The sequence below is a fragment of the Rhinopithecus bieti genome, unplaced genomic scaffold, assembly GCF_001698545.2.
Source record: "Rhinopithecus bieti isolate Rb0 unplaced genomic scaffold, ASM169854v2 scaffold_75975, whole genome shotgun sequence".
NCBI lineage: Eukaryota > Metazoa > Chordata > Mammalia > Primates > Cercopithecidae > Rhinopithecus > Rhinopithecus bieti.
The window spans coordinates 279,981-300,147 of record NW_016828707.1 but is presented as its reverse complement, the minus strand read 5'-3'; the positions used below and the strand labels follow the sequence as shown (position 1 = coordinate 300,147).

The 20,167-nt window shown below is 46.6% G+C and overlaps 1 protein-coding gene across 1 annotated transcript in view; it reads left to right on the top strand.

The window, feature by feature from the left end:
- The window catches only part of STK32B (serine/threonine kinase 32B), a gene marked incomplete at its 3' end in the record, with an annotated part of 393,231 nt that overhangs the window by 108,049 nt on the left and 265,015 nt on the right, over nt 1-20,167 (top strand). The window contains exon 3 of the mRNA XM_017864573.1: nt 14,165-14,316. Coding sequence (XP_017720062.1) covers nt 14,165-14,316 — 152 coding nt within the window. The remainder of the gene's footprint in view (nt 1-14,164; nt 14,317-20,167) is intronic.

The following is a 20,167-nucleotide window of genomic DNA, read 5'->3' as shown; positions in this document are numbered from 1 at the left end:
TCTTGGCTCACTGCCACCTCTACCTCCCTGGTTCAAGCGATTCTGCTGCCTCAGCCTCCCAAGTAGCTGAGATTACAGGCATGCACCACCAGGCCCAGTTAATTTTGTATTTTTAGTAGAGATGGGGTTTCACCATGTTGGTCAGGCTGGTCTCAAACTCCTGACCTTAGGTGATCCACCAGCCTCGGCCTCCCAAAGTGCTGGGATTACAGGCATGAGCCACCGTGCCTGGCTGCCTTCCATGTCTTCTTGAAGCCAGCATGGCTAGGATTTTACTTGGCCTGTGGGTTCCAGAAGGATCTGGGTATCCACATGGAGGAACATTCCAGGGAGAAGACCTGAGACTGAGGCCCATCCTGTGTCTGGTTCTCCTAGTGTTATCCTCACTATCTCTCCCACACAGCAATGCCAGGCATGGCTTCCAGGCTGCTGATCTGCCATCCCCATGTGACTGAGATTCCCAAGGGGCTGGGTGGGACCTGGTCATGCCCATCCACACTTGGTGCCCAACATGCAGTAAAGGCTCAGTAAGTTCTGGCTTAGGGAGTGCTCGGGTGAGAGAGAGAGAGAAGAGGACAGCAAGTCTCGGTCTAGACAGCAGCCAGTGATGTGTGCAAATCGTGAATTAGCTTGCCTGGTTGCTGCCTCCCTCCCACTCAGGATATGCTCCAGTCCCTCCATGCCAGCCCACGAGGTCATGCAGTCTGGCTTGTGCCTGTTTTTCTGACTCTGCTTTCTATCCCCTCTGTCTTCCTGCTCATTCTGCTCCAGCCCTTCAAGTCTCTTGACCATACTGGAGTTATTTCCAACTCAGAACCTTCACACTTGCTCTTCTCTCTACCTCAGTCACCTTTCCCCCAGGTCTTTGCAAGGCTCACTTATAGCATACAGGGCTCTGCTCAGATGTCCACTCTGCCGCGCCTTCCCAGAATGCCCACCCTCTTCGTCTCCACCTCAGCCTTCCGTGTTTCCTTGCCCTTCTCTTCCCCTTTTCTTTATAGTACCTATAACTACCTGTGATTCTGTTATGTGTTTATTCAGATGTCCTCTTGGTTATGGGTCTCATGCACCAGAACATAAGCTCTTTGGGGGCAGCAATGTTTCCTCTTGTTCCCTGTTTTATCCCCAGTTCCTGGTAAGCAGTATATATGCACGCGCGCACACACACACACACTCACATATATGTACATATACACACCTGTCAGTTTATAGAGACACACATATGTATATGCATATATGTATTGACATACCCACTGATACAGTTTGGCTCTGTGTCCCCACCCAAATCTCGTCTCGAATTGTAATCCCCACATGTCAAGCGAGGGGCCTGGTGGGAGGTGATTGGGTCATGGGGGCGGTTTCCCCCATGCTGTTCTCATGATAGTGAGTTCTCACGAGAGCTGTTGGTTTTAAAGTGTGGCACTACCTTGCTGTTTCTCCTCCTGCCTAGTGAAGAAGGTAGAAGGTGCCTGCCTTCCCTTTGCCTTTCGCCATGATTGTAAGTTTCCTGAGGCCTCCCTGGCCAAATGGAACTGTGGGCCAATTAAACCTCTTTTCTTTATAAATTACCCAGTCTCAGGTAGTATCTTTATAGCAATGTGAGAACAGACTAATATATCCACCAAACAGTTCACATATATACACAGTATCTAAGCAATATATACACATGTGCATATACATATACATACATACCTCTCTACATAATATATACAACCACTAAACAGTATATATGTACATATACATATAGATCCACCACAAAACATACAGTACACATATTCATACATACACATACATGTATATACACACATATATACACTTGTATGTATGTGTATAAATATACATATATACATACACCACTAGTGGTCTATGTGTACACACATGTACACATATAGCATATATGCACACATATGTATCTGTGATACAGATAACATATATAATATAAATGAATGAATATTATAGAAATAAATAACTATAAATGAATGAAGAACTTAACAATTAACCAGTCAACAGATACAATTTTGACAAATGGTTTATATTGATTTACTCAGGGTTAGTACCCAGAGGTGAGTTTCTCCCAGTCCTCTGCATGCAAATTCACTTCTCACAGACACTCCTCTTATTTCCACTCGCCCTCCTCCAGCCCCTACTCTCCACTCTCCATTGGCTCCTCTTGACCTGTTTGATGGCTGAGCCAGCAGGAGCGTCCAGGGTGAAGTGCTCCACTTTGAGTTAACTGTGTGGCCAGCAGGGCTGTATTTGTACAGCCTTTGTACAGTGTTTGTACAGTGGTTGTATTTATTTCCGAGGGAAGGAGGAGGATACCTTTGGGAGGACTCTGAGGAGTGTGCTGCAAAAGTGTCTTGTTGGATTGGCACGTGGGCCTTCTGCTTGAAGAGCTGCAGGGTCAAGTGAAGTAAACATGGAGTTAATTAAAATTCATGGGATAGCTGGAGGCAGTCTGCACATAAAATGGCAGAAAGTGGCACAGTGTTATATGATAATAGCTCTTTATGCCCTTTAAAGGAAGATTCTGGATAAACTTGAGCAAGAGTTGCACAATGATAATTCCAGACTCTATACCGCCTTATTATGCAATGATGATCATTTCCAGACCCAAGCATATTATTACTTGTCTCATTCCACATGAGAATGAGGAAAGCCTCATTCCAGGCTCTCACAGCTGCATGTGAATTCAGAGTGTGAAAAAAAGAGATTTGATTAATAGCAGACTAACCAACTTAGTGCTCAGACTGCAACAAATCCATTTGGGAATTAAGCAGGGATTCGATTTTAGATACATGTTTGTAAGTTTCAATGTTCAAAAGCATTTGGCTTATCAGGGTTTTTTTTTCCCCTTAAAATGTATTCTTTTAGAAGCTTTTTGATCTTTCAAGGTACTGGGTCTCCAAGATAATGGGAGCATGCTGGAATGCACAGCAGGATACTGAGTTCAACAGTAAATGTTCACGGATCACTACTCTGCCCTAGCCTTGTTCTAGCTACGTGTGAGGATGTGGCAAAAACAAACAAACAAAAACAAAACAAAACAAACAAACAGACAAACAAAAAACTGAACAAGGTTCCTGACACTGAAGAACCGACGGTTTCGTAGAAGAAGCAGACCAACATACAAACAATAAATAAGCATGATGATTTACATTGATGATAGCTGCTCTGCAGAAAATGTGTAGTGCAGTGACCTGGGAGGGTGGGACTGCTTCATTGGGGGTGAGGGCAACAGAGACAGCCTCTCCCGAAGGAGAAATTTGAGCTAAGATCCAACTGCTGAGAAGGAAATGGGCCATGTGGGGATCTGGGGAAAAGCTCATCACAGACCAAAAGAGCAGCAGATGCAAAGGTCCTGAGGCAGCAACAGAGTTAGCAGTGGGGCATGTAGCAGCCTGGGTATCTCCAGTGCCCAGCACTGTGTCTGCCACAAGCGAGGACTCAGAATGTTTGATTGCTCTTTGTAGTGAACTGAATGAGTCAATTAGCTAAGAGCCTATTAAACAGTTTGGACTGCAAAGGTTGACAGAGCCGTGTTGAAATTCTGGCCCAGCCACGTGACTCTGGTCAGGTTAACTAACTTCTCTGAGCCTCGAGTTAGCTGCTATTCTTATGTAGGAATCATCTTTAGAATTCATAACAATGATGCATTTACTAGAAGCCTTCATTGTTCGTGCAGACATCTTCATGAAGGATGGAATCTATTTCTTTTTAATGAAATATTTATTCATTTCATATTAATTAGGTTGTGTTTGGCTTGAGGCGTACTTTGGAGGAATGTGTCAGCTCCTGGGGATCACTTTATTAGGAGCTAAATTTCACAGGAAATGCAGACTCACTCGCAAATGGCTTGCAAACATCGGCCAGAGCAGATGATCCATTACTGACCAGCTTGGTGGACCTCATTGCTCATCTGCACTTCTCAGCATCTTCTCATAGTGACGTCTCCTTCCGTCCAGCAGCCAAGCGTTCTCAGGCCTTTGCCCGTCTACAGAGTGTTTCCCAGCTCCCTTTACCCTGAGGGCACCAAGGGTGCCAGTGGCACAGCGCTGGTCCTGGGGTCCCTGTGCCCTGCTTTGCTGTGGAGTTTCCTGACACTGTGATGTCCTCCAGTGTGTGTGAGCAGGGGCATTCACTTATTTTTATTTTTATTTTTTATTTTTATTATACTTTAAGTTCTAGGGTACCTGTGCACAACATGCAGGTTTGTTACGTATGTGTACATGTGCCATGTTGGTTTGCTGCATCCATTAACTCTTCATTTACATTAGGTATTTCTCCTAATGCTATCCCTCCCCGCTCTCTCCCCCACCCCACAGCAAGCCCTGGTGTGTGATTGCAAGGACAGAAAACCAAACACGGCATTCACTTATTTTTAAAGCACACCATCACCTCTCTTTGTTCACCTCCACCTGCCGCCAGAAAGAGCTCCCCTCAACAAGCCAAATTCTCCACGTAGTTTGTTTATTCCCTTATTCATTCATTCATAATTGTTTACTTAGGATCCTCTTTTAAGACAGCTCCCCATTGCTCTCAGAACAAAAGTCAACAGTGTTAGTCTGCTCAAGCTGCCACAACAAAGGACTACAGAGTTGGGGGCTGAACAACAACATGGATTTTTCACAGTTCCGGTGGCCAAAGTCTGAGTCAAGGAATTGGCAGGGTTGGCTTCTTCCAAGGCCTCTTTCCTTGGCTTGCAGATGCCGTGTTCTCCCTGCATCCTCACATGGTCAGCCCTCTGTGTGTGTGTCTGTCCTGATCCCTCTTCTTATAAGACACAGTCATATTGGATTGGGGCCCACCCAAAGACCTCCTTTTACCTTAATTACCTCTTTAAAGCCTCCATGTCCAAATACAGTCACATCCTGAGGTGCTAGGGGTTAGGACTGCAGCATACGAACTTGGGGGACATACAGTTTAGCCCATGGCACCAACCCTTTAAACATGTCATTCAAGCCATCTGTCACCTGCCCCATCACTCACCTCTGTCATCTCATCTCAATGATGTCACTTGTACAATGTTGCAGGTGAATACCAGCAAGCTTTGGCCAACACGGGCTGGAACTCACTGACAAGGGGCAGGAAGATACTGCTTCTCAGCTCCCCATGGGCGGGCCTGCTTTGCTGGAACACGGCTCGGACACTGTAGGGCTGTGCTTACCAAGGGGGTGCCCCATGGTGCAGTCTCTCTGTGTACGCTGACTGAGGAAACGTATTTTGGAACCAAGTAGCAAACTGTTTGAGCTTTGAGTGCTTACTCTTTAAGGGACTATGGAGAAATGCCAAATGCCAGTACTCGTGGCTACAGTGGCTCCCTAGGCTGGTAGGAAGTTGAATTCAGGTGCTGGATTCTGATACTGGCTGGCTCATTACCAGCTGTTTTACTCGAGGTTCTCTAGTGAAACAGAACCGATGGGGTGTAACTATATATATATATATAAAAGTTACCGGAGTTTGATTGATTTCATTGGTTATATGATTATGAAAGCTGCCAAATCCAAATCTTTAGGATAAACAGTCAGGTTGGAGACTCAGGAAGAAGCTGAGGCTACAGATCAAGTCTGAAGGGCATCTGCTGCAGAATCCCCTCCTATCATGGGAAGTCAGTCTTTTACTTCATTCAGGCCTTCAACAGATTGAGGAAATCCACCCATCTTACAGAGGGCAATCCTGTCTTCAGAGTCCACCAGTTTAATATCAACCTCACCCCAAAACACCTGCACAGACACATTCACAATCATGTTTGACAAGAAAAATCTGGGCACCATGGCGCCGCCCAGTTGACACAGAAAACTATCCGTCACACCAGGCAACCACGAACTCATTCCTGAAGCCCTTCCTGGGCCACTGTGCGCATCTCCACAATGGCCTGTGTTCCTCAGAAGAGAGATGGATGCTGATCACACAACCGTGATGAGCAGCATACTCAGTGCTTACCATGGAGTCTTTGTAACTGTCCATTAAGGCAAATACCACTCATCCCCACTGTACAGATGGGAAGTTGAGAAAACGACCAACGTGTGAACACGTGCCACGGCACATCTCATCTCTCTGAACTTCCACAGAGGCTGTGCCCTCTCCTGGTAACCCCCTTCTTTCTCCCCCTCCCCATACCTTCGTCCTCATGAGACCAACCCTTGGTGACTATGCTAAGGTTCAAATGCTACCTTTTCCAGATTGCCTTTCCTAAATCCCACATCTGGTTTAGGATCACCCTTCTGGGGTCCCTTAGCCCCATGTACTCACCTCTCCCATGTGTTTTCTAAATAGTAATGACTCATTCATTCAGCCACAATTATCAGCTAGGTGCCTGCTGTGTGCCAGACGCTGAGGATGATACAGTGAACATAAGAGAAAAATCCCTGTTGTCATGGGGTTCACAACTCGGTGGGGGAAGTGAACAATGTATGAATGAAGCAGGAAGCATGTCCTGTGATGGGAGCGCAGCAGAGAGGGAGGCTGGGGTGCTGGGGAGGGCTTTGCCCCTTCGCACAGGGAGGTCAGAGGTGGCTTAGCTGGTAACATGGCCTGTGAGCAAAGCCTGAAGAAGACAAGGGCCCAAGACCTCTGGATGCCCGAGAAGAGCATGGTGGGTACAGGGAAGGAGCAGAAGTCACTGTGGGAAGTGGGAGGGGAACTGGGACTAGGCCACTTAGGGCCTGGGGATCCACAGTGAAGGACTTTGGCCTTTACTCCTGCATATTGTCTGATTATCCCATTATTCCTCGGGTTCCCAGGGGAGAGTGATATCCTCATGGCTGACATGGTACCAGGCCCATGGCATGTACTTAATACATGTTTATTGACTGAAATATTCATCCAAATAAGAATTTTTCTTGAGACCAACTTTTGATTCCTCCAATGAGACCACCATTGATCAGAGCCTACATGGGATTTATGTGCTGTGAAAAGTCATAATTTGTATATCATTTGTGGTGGACTCAGCAGCAAGGGACAAAAAAACCTGCCTCATGGTGGCTTAAACAAAGAGGGGTTTATTTTTCCCACATAACAAGAAATCTGAAGGCAGGAGGCTCCATGATAGCAGATTCAGCGTCTCTGAGACTTTCTTGGCCTCATGGTCACAAGGGACTGCTGTTGTTCCAGACGTTACATCCGTGTTCAAGGTAGGAAGGACAGGAAGAAAGCTGGAGAAGAGAAAAAGGTGAGACCGTCTGTAGTTATTCTCTTTTATGCAGAAAGCAAGACTTTTCCTAGAAATCTCTAGCAAACTAACATGACCTTGGTTAGAACTGTGGCTGTTGCTGGCTGTAAGTGTGTATAGAATGGATGACATTGCTTTCTTGAAGTAAATGGTCCTGCTGTAAAGGAGAAAAGGGGAGGTTGCATATTAAGTAGTAAAAAGCTTCGTCTCCAAAGGTAGTCTTCTTTCAGTGAATTATTTGAACAATAGTAGCCAGCTTGATCATCTCTTTAGTAATCATATTTAATTCTGTTTTTCTTACCCCCCACCCACCCCAAATTGGTCATTTCCCAGAATCTTGTCCCTGCAAGCATAACCAGAGTCTTTTAATGTCACACTGTAGTGGTTTATTCATTCAACAGTTTTTGCTGTGTGCTACTCAAGCTGGGGGATGGTAGAGGTGGGCAGCACAGAGAAGAACTAGCCCAGTGTCTGCCTCAGGTCCCATTGATGGGGTAGAGTCAGACCCACAGCTGCCCAGCAAGCAAGATGAGAAGAGGGCAGCCCAGGCTTACTATGAAAGGATCCTTGAGACTTTGCACCCCATAGTTCTGGGTTTCCGGCACAGCTCTAGCCTCTCTGTTGGCCTGGAGCTTGGGTTGCCTGAGCTGCTAACCAGCGATTAGAGTCCTGACCATAAAGGATGCTATGAAGACACCAAGCAAGGACTTCCTTGAAGATTCCAGTAAAATCCACCAGGCGCGGTGGCTCAAGCCTGTAATCCCAGCACTTTGGGAGGCCAAGACGGGCGGATCATGAGGTCAGGAGATCGAGACCATCCTGGCTAATATGGTGAAACCCTGTCTCTACTAAAAAATACAAAAAAAAAAACTAGCCGGGCGAGGTGGCGGGTGCCTGTAGTCCCAGCTACTCGGGAGGCTGAAGCAGGAGAATAGCGTAAACCCAGGAGGCGGAGCTTGCAGTGAGCCGAGATCCAGCCACTGCACCACAGCCTGGGCGACAGAGGAAGACTCTGTCTCAAAAAAAAAAAAAAAAAAAAAAAAAATCATTCTCAACTCGGGCTGTATTTCAGCCTTCGCTGGGGCACATCTAAAAAAATACAGAATCCCAGGGCCTCCCAGAGCTTTGGGTGTGCTGCAGAATCAACATCGTCAGCGCCCCGAATATACTGTAAAGTCAGGACTGTGACCACCGCGTGCAGGTGCGTTGCAGGTTCTCCGTACGCTCCAGCCGCCTTCTCCACTGACTCAGGATCCATTCCCAAATTTCTGATGCTCAATGTGCTTGGCATGCCTTTCCTACAGCAAATCAGCTGAAATCCGTCCCATTAAGTTGTAATTAATAATGATGACATCAGATCCTACTTGAATTAGACTAATGAGAAATGTTAATTGGGTGCTTGCCTTTTAGTAGCAGCTTGGGTGGCTTTGGCCAAATTGCTTGTTCTCACCTCATTAACTGTGATTTCCTATAGAAGAGGGCTCTGAGCAGCCCTGCCAAGGACCCCAAACTTGGGCGAGGTGCCACTCGAGACGTGGCTCTTCTATTTTGAAGTTGAAGGTTCCCAGGATCTGGATAGAGTCTGCCGTTGGTGACAAGTGTTCAGCCTCCTTCTAGAGCACCTGTTTTGAGCTCTGAGGCCAAAATGCAACATCAGTTTCAGCAGATCCCTCAATCACATGGTTGTCACGGGATTTTGGGCAGGGAGGTATGGAAGCCTCTCTTCCTACACTGTAAATATGGAGTCACTGAGGACCGCTGACCTGCTCTGGACCCTGTGGGATGTAATAGACCAGTGTGTATGAAATTCAGCTGCTTTGAGGATTCAGACTTGGAGGTCAGGGCCAGGGAAGCATTGAGGTCAGTCAGTGGCAGGCAAGGAGTGAGGCAGGAGAAGGCTTGCAGGGAGGGTATTCCAGGCAGAGTAAATGAAATATGCTAATGCAGAAAGGTGACACTTTCACACCTGTGAGCCTCTGAACAGGAACTGAGTTGACATGGCCTCTGTCTTCAGGGTGCTTGGAGTCTGACTGCCAGATCATAACAGGGGTTTATAATACAGTATGTCAAGCCTTACAGTAGAAACAGGACTTATGGCAGCTCGGTGGGAAGGGCAGCACATACAGCTTCGAGGATCAAAGGGAAGGTTCCGGAAGATGTAACGTCTGGACAGAGATGGAGCTAGCCAGTCTGGGAAGGCCAGATTGGGTGGCAGTAGGTCAGGGAAGGAGGTAACAAGGGCAGGAGAGGTTGGTACTAGAGAAAATCTACAAAGAAATTCTAAAGAGTTTGAGATAGAGTGAAGAGTGTCTGTGTGTGTGTGTGTGTGTGTGTGTGTGTGTGTGTGTGTGTGTGTGAGAGAGAGAGAGATGTTGGAGGGGACAAGGTCTTTGAATGCCAAGACCTCAACCTCGAACATTTTCTGAAGGCAAAAGAAGGCCCTTGCAGGCTTTCAGTCTTTGATTTTTCAGACATTCTCACCAGGCAAAAGGACATCTACAGAGACCAGAGCAGAGGTGGGGTGGCCAGTTTGGAAGCTTTCAGTGAATTCTCCCTATTTCTGAAATTCCAAACATTAAACCTTAAAATACCAGAAATCACTGTAGTTACAGGGAACCCATGGAGAGAGGACACTTTGCCAGAGGCTCAGGGTTTGGGTCCAGGCATCAGTCCGCCACTTACTCCACCAGCCTGTGTTTTCTGCTTCTTCACATGGGCCACATGCTGTGGCTCTTGCCGCTCTGTCCCATGGAGACCTGACTGTGGACCTGGGAGGGGTGGCTCTGTAGACCCATTTCACAGTGGAGGAGACTAAGGACCACAGAGTGTTTGGCCAGGTTATTTAGCCACTGGTGGGTGGCAGTGGTGGACACTTACAGATTGTGAAAGCTTCCTAAACCAGGTGGCTTAAAACAATGGAAATTTATTACCTTACAGTTTTGAAGGCCAGAAGTCTTGAATCCAGCTGTGGGCAGGGTAGTTTCCTTCTAGAGACTCTGAAGGTGGGTCTGTCCCATGCTGTCACCCAGCTTCTGGTGCTGCTGGCCAGCCTCGGCATTCCTTGGCTTGTAGATTTATCACTCCAGCCTCTGCATCCGTCCTCACGTAGCCTTCACCCTGGATGTGCCTCCTCCTCTTCCCTTATAAGGACGCTCGTCATTTAATTTGGGCCCATCCTAATCCAGGATGATCTCATCCTGAGATCCTTAACTATTACATCTGCAAAGACCCTTATCCAAATAAGGGCACTGTCTTGATCTGCCTGGGCTGCTGTCACACATGCCATAGACTGGGTGTCTTAAAGAACAGAGATTTATTTCTCCCGTTTCTAGAGGCTGCAAGTCCCAGATTAAGGCAGCAGCATGGTCAGATTCTGGAGTGAGCCCTTTTCCAGGCTGCAGACTGCTAGCTTCACACCGTATTAGCACAGGGTGAACAGCAGGAGCTCTGATGAGCAGAATGAGGCTCAGAGACAGTAGGCGACTTGCCTGTGGTCACACAGCAAAGAGCTGGAATTTAAGCCCTGCTTAGAGTAGCCCCTGAGCTCAAACTCTCTGTGACTCTGACTCCCAGGAAGACCCTTGTCTCCACTCAGTGCATTAGATATAACTTGGCTCTTTTTTTTTTAAGCCTTTATCTCCTGGTCAGGTTAATTCAGTTGTTGTTACCAACCCTTCTTGGTCAGTGAGGAAGCAAGTCCAGAGGGGCCAGGATTTGTGCACAGCCCCACTCAGTCTGCAAGAGGGCTAGGCTCAGAGCCCAGCTCTCCTGACCCCTGGTCTAGCCCTCTTTACTCTGTGTTCCTGAGAAACGGAATGCTTCTGAGGTGCCCCAGAGAGCATGTGGTCTTAGCCCTCAATTTACCGAGGAGGTCGCCAAGGTCCAGATGATTAATGGATCCCAGCCTCACTCAGGGCTCTACATCAAGCTGGCCAAGACCCCTGATCCTTGGTCTCTCTTATTTGCAAATCAGAACTTCCAGGCTGCATCCAATATCCTGTACCAACCGCCTGCTTTTGCTTAAATTGAAAAGTCAAACCTCCAAGCTCTATTGAAATCATTAGTTCTTCTTTGAAAGGCAGTTTTAATTTTGGAGAATCTCTTCCAGTTCCTAAAATGTCTCTGAGCTGAGGTGAGAGCCATCCCTTGAAACCCAGGAGCGCCATGGATATCTTTATCTGAAGGGACGCGGCCCCGGGGGCACTGCGCAGACTCTCATCCCAGTCTAAGCTTTTCACAGTGATGCAGCCAGCTAACAGTCAGGTCCCAGCCCTGCAGAGGCAGTGCCCGCTGTCTCTTCTGAGAAGGCAAATGAGAAGTGAGAGAGATGACAAATTCTAATTAGTGGGATTATCCTCCCACGACATGTCTGGCTTGAGACGTGGGTCTCAGGGCCTGGTGCCCGGGCCTTCAGAAGTCTTTGCTTGGATTCCCACAAAGCCAGGACCCCTGAGGTACGTTTGCACATCATACCTTTGCCTCCTTGCATTTTATATTCTCACCTTCACTACTGGAAATGGGTGTTCCGTGGGCCTTCGACCTCATGCCGCAAATTTTACTCTGGAAAGAACATCTTTTTGGAGATTTCATGAAACATGCTATTTAATTGAGATGCAGTTGACATTTTATCATCCCTCAGTGCCGCCTGGCACTCCCACTTCCCGGTCCTGTTTAGTTTCACCCCAGTGGTGCCGGGTGGGTTTTGCTGACTCAGTTCAGACATATGCTGAGACTGAGGCCAAGAGAGGTGGCAAGAACCAAAGCCGGAGTCGGAATTCAGGCTTCTGTCATCGCACTGTATCTGCCTCGAATAGATTTGCAACGTGTCAGAGCTGAATGGGGTCCAGTTTTCAACAGAAGAGAGGCTGTGATGCCAGGAGAAAACCCTGAGCTCCTTCACTGGGTCCTCAGGCCGACGGTGTTATTGCTGGCGTTTTCCAGCATGTCCCGTTTCTCAGGGAGGCCGCGCTGTGGTTGAAAAGTGAGAGCTGGGGAAGCAGAGAGCCCAGGTTGGAGTTGAGCCTTCAGAAAGCACTAAAACCTTTCTAGGCCTCACTTTCCTTTCTCTGTAAAGCAGGGATAGTAATAGTCATTGTCCTTGATGGAACGGTGTGCCACTCCCTCCAAATTCAAGTCCTCTTGGAACCTCAGAATGTGGCCTTATTTGGAAATGGCATCATTGTAAGTCTAATTAGTTAAGATGAAGTCATACTAGATTAGGGTAGGCCCTAAGTCTACACTGACTGGTGTCCTTATAAGAAGATGAATGACGCAGAGACATAGGGGAGGATGCCATGTGACAACGGAGGCTAGGACGGACGTGCTGCAGCTGTAAGCCAAGGGTTGCTGGAGCACCAGTCGCTGCAGCTGTAAGCACCAGGGGTTGCTGGAGCTGCTCCACTCTGGAAGAGGCAGGGGAGGATACCCGCAGGAGCCTTCAGAGGGGGCAGGGCCCTGTCGACACCTGGTTTTGGACTTCAGCCCTCAGAACTATGAGCCACTACATTTCTGTTATTTAAGCCCCCCAGTTTGAGGTACTGTTATAGCAACCTGAGGAACCGACACAATCCCTTCTCGAGGTGTTGGAAAGATTAACTCATACAATCCTTGCTAACTGTCCAAGGAACCAATACAGTCCTTCCTTGGGGTGTTGGGAAGACTAACTCATACAATCCTTGTTAACTGTCCATGCCACATGGTGCATGTCAGCCCTGCTGACTTTTCCTGCCATGCTTGCTGTGTCTCCTCGGCTCCATGCCCTCCTTTGCAGGGTTCCCTTTCCTTCGAAGCCTCTTCCTTCACCCATACCATCTTCCCATCCTTTAGAGCTCGCCCCCCGGTTTTGATCCTGCAGAGAGCCTTCTCTGACAGCTCCCATCCTCCCATCCTGCCCCCAACTGCCCCCAGGTAAGGCAGTCACTCAAAAGTCCAGGCCGTATGGATTTGAACCCCCACCCTGCCACTTGGTGGTTTGTTGAACTCTGAACAAGTTAATTAGTACACTTGGGGCTATAGCTTCCTTATGCTTTATCCATAAGGTTCTTATAGGGATTCAGTGAGATGATTAAGGAGATAATTTGCTCAGTGTCTGGCCTGCAGTAGAGTGTTCAATACAGGACCACTGCCATCATAGCTGTTCACAGCTTCTCCTGTGCTCCCCCAGAACCCATGTGCCTCAGTTTGGGTTTCTCCAGAATCAGGCTCCAAGGCAAGGATTTGAGGACAGGGCATGGGAGAGGCAAAGAGAACACAGGGAAGGATAGGAAGGGAGACAGCCAGGAAAGGGTGTGCTGTCAAGCCTGTTACCTCACTGCGGGGCTGGGCAAACTTACAAACTCCAGGAGCCAGTGTAAAACACCGGCCTCAGCCTCATCCCAGGTGATGGGCAAGGGAGAGGGGGTACTGATATTCCAGTTTCTAACAGTCGTGGATCGAGTGTTGCTCTGAGGACATTAATTCCCTGGCTTGGGTGGTCTGCTGCATGGGCAGCAAAGTGGGCCCTACTGGCAAAAGAGAGTCCTCAGGGAGAGAAATGCAGGACTGGTAGATGGAAGTCAGGCAGGTGGGTGCAGAAGTAGGAAGGGTGAGGAGATTTCAGGTGGGCACAGACAGAGTCTGCAGCACTTGTGCATGCCACACATCTCAGGGTTATAGTCACTGGTGCTTTTTGCTTTTATCTATTTTCCTCATGGGCTGTGAGCCCCTTGAGGGCAGGCCTGCTTCTTCCGTCTTCTGTGTTTGCATCTCCTCTTTCAGCCCTTAGTACCTGGCCAGTGCTCATGTAAATATTTAATAAACCGATGAATCTGGTCCAACTCCTCCATTTTGCAGTTGCAGAGAGGTTGTGGCTCACTTAGCAGAGCTGCTCCACTAGCAGATTTTAAGAACAGGGATGTGAATCCAGAAGCAAAAATGCAGTGCGGGGTGGCTTTTCTCCTTTGCCTTCCTTTTCCATTGTTGGCCTGAATGTTCTGCCCTTTGGCTGTTGCTCAGGTATGCATCGTGCAGAAGCGAGACACTAAGAAAATGTATGCAATGAAGTACATGAACAAGCAGAAGTGCATCGAGAGGGATGAGGTTCGGAATGTCTTCCGGGAGCTGCAGATCATGCAAGGGCTGGAGCACCCCTTCCTGGTCAATCTATGGTGAGTGTGGCTCCATCCAGGGCTCCTGTGGGGAGCCAAATGCAAATTTGAAGGACTCTTCTGCGTTGTAAAGAGAAAGGGATGAAATGTTCTGGGTTCAGTTATTCTTAACTATTTTGTAGAATACGTTTTCTGATGAAGTCTGTAGGCATATGTTTCATTTTCGTTTTAATTCTGTTCTCTTATCTGATGAATCAGAGTGGAAAATAAATGGAGAAAGGTTTTGTGTATTTGAGAAGATATGTGGAAAGTTATAAGAGAATGCCAAAGATAGGCTACTAAAGGGAGTGGGGAGCTCAGTGTTTCAGAAAGTCACAGCCGTAGAGCTGATGGCAGGAAGGACCCCTGGGAACCAGTGTTCTACTTCAGTACAGGTGGCTGCCCATCACGGAAGTACCAAATTCGGAATTCTCAATCCAGCCCCCAAAACCTGCCATGACCCATGTTTCAGAACTCTCACTCCAACCCATCCTTGGCTATTATCTTCACTTTAAATTTGCATCCTAGAAACACATCCTGTTGGTGGTTCCCTGCCTCTGTGCTTTTGCGTGTGAAATCTCTTCCTAAAACACTCACGTCCCCATCTCCAGTGTCCCCTAACCAACACTTGTGCATTCCTGGCACCCAGCTTAGGAAACCCTTAGGTCAAGAGCCCTTGAAGACCCACAGGCCAGCTGAGTGCCCCTCATGACCTCAGTCTTGTCCTGTGTTTGACCTAACACCATCTTTATCACAGTGGACCCAGATTATTCGGTTACTTCTCTGTCCTCACACAGAAATTGCTTGTTTCTGGGAGTCTAACACAGTATCTGACACATTGGAGGGACTTAGCAAGTGTTTCCTAAGCTGGATTGTGTTGAAGGGGAGAGGGAGAACAGGCTGCTTTAGGAAACGAATTCTGACCGTTTCGTTCAGTGGCTCAGTTGACCCACTGACCTTAAGAGCTGGGACGGCCACCCCAGAGGGGTAAGTCTAGCTTTGCACGTACTTTACCACCACTGATTTCGGTTGCTCTGCACACTTAGAAGCACTTTGAACATTGAATGATAGCAGGACAAAGAGGAACACAGATTGTCCCATTTGAGAAAATCAAGGTGTGCGTGCCAGGTGCCACAGACGTGGGCATTGCCATGGAGAAAACCCAAACCAAATCTTGTCTGCCGGAGTCTCAGTATCCACTGAGAGTTCCTTGTGTCTGTGCACAGTGATCTAAACACTTTGATTGTTTGGGATAAATAAACCTCTTCATGTTTTGATTGCTATGCAAGGGAGTTTTCTAAAGTGAATCTTTAATCCAAACAGCAACATATGTTCCTGGCAAAATATAGAGAATAAAATACATAAGAAAACAATTATTACCCAGAATCTCTTCAGGCTTAGATTAAATTTTCATGTGTAATTATTTTTACACTCCTTTTCTTGTATTTTTTCATATAAATGACATATAACTGTATGTGTTATTGATATATAAACATTCAGATAAATTTTGTATTCTGTTTTTTTTTTCTGAATTAATATCTGGCAGGAACACTATCTCCTTATTACTGCAAACTTTTGTAAATCATTTTAATGGCTACATAATATTCCACTAAGGAAAAGCACAGTAAACCATCTAATGAAACCTTCATTCTGTCACGTAGGTTACTTGGGCTGTTTCTAATTATTTTGCCAATGTAAATACTTCTGAGATGAATATCTCTGAACCTGAAGTTTTTCAGGTGGGACTCCTTTAGGTGGACTAAGATCAGATGCCTAGTGGAGCTTGTATGATGTGTGTTAAAGGAGAGGAATGTGTTGGAGCAGCCTTTTCTTAGGCACCATTTTTTTTTTTTTGAGATGAAGTTTCACTCTTGTCACCCAGGCTGGAGTGCAATGGTACAATCTCAGCTCACTGCAATCTCCACCTCCAAGGTTTAAGTGATTCTCCTGCCTCAGACTACAAAGTAGCTGGGATTACAAGCTCCCGCCACCACACCTGGCTAATTTTTATATTCTTAGTAGAGACAGGATTTCACCACATTGGCCAGGCTGGTCTCGAACTCCTGACCTCAGGTGATCTGCCCACCTCAGTCTCCGAAAGTACTGGGATTACAGGCATAAGCCACTACGCCTGGCCTTAGGCACCATTTCTTGATCCTCTGTTCATGGTCTAGCGACAGATGCCCTTTGGTTACATGACAGGGCTGGTTATATAAGAAAATTATCTGCAAATGTCAGCCTTTGGTGGCTTTGTATTTTATTTCCATCATAAGCAAGAAAGGGGCGAGCCTACTGCTTGACTTTGGAGTCACCCCTCAGACTCTCTGGGCCTCAGCTTCCTCACTTGTCATAATGACGTAATAATGCCTTATTTACTGCTAGGACTGTTTTGAGAATTAACTGAAAAGAAGACATGAAAGTATATTTTCTGTAAGTAAAACTGTTTTTCACTGTAAGAGGTTATATATGTGTGTATGTGTTTTAGTTCACTCTCCTACTGCTATAAAGAACTGCCCAAAACTGGGTAATTTATAAAGGAAAGTTTAATTGACTCACAGTTGCACATGACTGGGGAGGCCTCAGGAAACTTACAGTCAGGGCAGAAGGCAAAGGAGAAGCAGGCATCTTCTTCACAGGGCAGCAGGATGGAGTGAGTGCCAGTGGGGAAAATGCCAGACACTTATAAAACTATCTAATCTTGTGTGAACTCAGTATCACAAGAACAGCATAGGGGAACCACCCTCATGATTTAATTACCTCCCACCAGGTCACTCCCATGACATGTGGGCATTATAGGGATTACAGTTCAAGATGAGACTTGGGTGGGGACACAGCCAAACCATATCATTTTGCCCCTGGTTGCTCTCAGATTTCATGTCCTCACATTTCAAAACACAATCATGCCTTCCCAACAGTCCCCCAAAGTCTTAACTTATTCCAGCCTTAACCCAAAAGTCCAAGTGCAAAGTCTCATCGGAGACAAGACAAGCCCCTTCCACCTATGAGTTTGTAAAATCAAAAGCAAGTTAGTTACTTCCTAGATACAATGGGGGTACAGGCATTAGGCAAATATACCCATTCCAAATGGGAGAAATTGGCCAAAACAAGGGGGCTACAGGCCCCACACAAGTCCAAAATCCAATAGGGCAGTTATTAAACCTTAAAAGTTCCAAATGATCTCCTTTGACTTCTTGCCTCACATCCAGGTCACGATGATGCAAGGCTTGGGCTCCCTAGGACTTGGGCAGCTCTGCCTCTGTGGCTTTGCAGGGTACAACCTCCTTCCCAGCTGCTTTCACAGATGGCATTGAGTATCTGTGATTTTCCAGGTGCATGGTGCAAGTTGTCAGTGTATTTGCCATTCTGGAGTCTGGAGGACAGTGGCTGTCTTCTCATAGCTCCTCTAGGCAGTACCCCAGTGGGGACTCTGTGTGGGGGCTCTGCTCCCTCATTTCCCTCCTGCACTGCCCTAGCAGAGGTTCTCCATGAGGGCTCTGCCCCTGCAGCAGACTTCTGCTTGGACATCCAGGTGTTTCTGTACATCCTGTGAAATCTAGGCAGAGGTTCACAAACCTCAATTCTTGATTTCTGTGCATCTGTAGGCCCAACACTACATGTAAGCCACTAAGGTTTGCGGCTTGCACCCTCTGAAGCAACAGCCTGAGCTGAACTTTGGCCTTTATAGCTACAGCTGGGACACAGGGCACCAACTTTCAAGACTGCACAAAAAGCAAGGCTCTGGGCCTGGCCCATGAAACCATTTGTCCCTCCTAGGCCTACGGGCCTGTGATGGGAGGGGCTGCTGTGAAGGTTTCTGACATGTCCTGGAGACATTTTCCCCATTGTCTTGGTGATCAGCATTTGGCTCCTCATTACTTATGCAAATTTCTACAGCCGGCTTGAATTTCTTCCCAGAAAATGGGTTTTTCTTTGCTATCACGTTGTCAGTCTTCAAATTTTCCAAACATTTATGCTCTGCATCCTCTTGAACATTTTGCTGTTTAGAAATTTATTCCAACAGATACCCTAAATCATCTCTCTCAAGTTCAAAGTTTCACAGATCTCTAGGGCAGGGGCAACATGCTGACAGTCTCTTTGCTAAAGCATAGCAAGAGTGACCTTTACTCCAGTTCCAAACAGGCCCTCATCTCCATCTAAGACTACCTCAGCCTGGACTTAATTGCCCATATCACTATCAGCATTTTGGGTAAAACCAACCAGTCTCTAGGAGTTTCCAACTTTCCCACATCTTCCTGTCTTCTTCTGAGCCCTCCAATCTGTTGTAACCTCTGCCTGTTACCCAGTTACAAAGTTGCTTCCACATTTTTGGGTGTTCTTATAGCAGTGCCCTACTACCTTGGTACCAATGTACTGTATTTATCAGTTCTCTAATACTGCTATGAAGAAATATCTGAGACTGAATAATTTATAAAGAAAAGAGGTTTAACTTACAGTTCTGTATTGCTGGGGAAGCCTCAGGAAACTTACAATCATGACAGAAGGCAAAGGAGAAGCAGGCGCCTTCTTCACAGGGCAGCAGGATGGAGTGAGTGCCAGTGGGGAAAATGCCAGATGCTTATAAAACCATCAGGTCTTATGAGAGCTCACTCACTCACTATGACGAGAACAGCATGGGGGAAGTTGCCCCATGATTCAAATACATCTCACTGGGTTCCTCCCATGAGGAGGCATGGGGATTGTGGGGATTATAATTCAAGATGAGATTTGGGTGGGGACACAGCCAAACCATATCAGCCATATCAGATAAATAGGTGTATCTATCACTTATTTATATACTATCCACCTATTATCATATACACATGCCTATATGTATGATGCATAGATGATAGATAAATTCATAGATGATAGACCAACGATAGATGGATATATTAGATAGATGATAGATAAATGATAGGCTAGATTAACAGATGATAGAGATGATAGATGATTAATGGATGAATAGATGATAGCTAAATAGATAGATGATTGATAGGTAGATTGATAGACGATGGCCCTTCAAGCTACAAGTTAAAAGGAGAAAGGTCACCAGATCATTGGTCAGTACTCAGAACTTTGCACACTACAGGGGTCAGGATTTATTTTGTTATGAAGGAGAAAAACCTAAACTTGCTTAAGCACAAAAGGGAACTGGCTTTCATAACTAAAACGTTTAGACTGAGAGCTGATGTTGGTCTTGTTCTGCCTTCTTTTGCTTTCCCCTGTGTTAGCTTTGTTTTCAGAGCCAGGAGTCACACTGAGTCCTGGCAAGTCCCATTTCTCCTGCCAGCTGAACAGCTGCAGCAGAGGCTGAGGCTTGTGGGCAGTGACAGACCTGGCTTGGGTCACACGCCCATTCCTGACACAGCGGAGGACAGTGCAGGAGGTTTATCCCATTGAGTCTCATGGACAGGCAGTGAAGGAAGGGGATCTCCAGAGAGAAATTCACAGCTGTTTCCAGAAGAAAACAAGTAGAGTCTGTGCGGCTCCAGGACTGGTGCCTGCTACCCACATGCGCATGTCCTTATCCAGGATGGACTCCCTATCAGCCCTGCTCATTTCTTTTTTTTTTTTTTTCAATAAATGTTCATTTTTATTATGTCTATAACCTTCTAATCAAACAGAGCATTGTAAATCTTTTTTTTTTTTCCCATCAATTCGTCATTTATATCAGGTATAACTCCCAATGTAATCCCTCCCCCCTCCCCGCTCCCCATGATAGGCCCCGATGTGTGATGTTCCCCTTCCCGAGTCCAGGTGATCTCATTGTTCAGTTCCCACCTATGAGTGAGAACATGCGGTGTTTGGTTTTCTGTTCTTGTGATAGTTTGCTAAGAATGATGGTTTCCAGCTGCATCCATGTCCCTACAAAGGA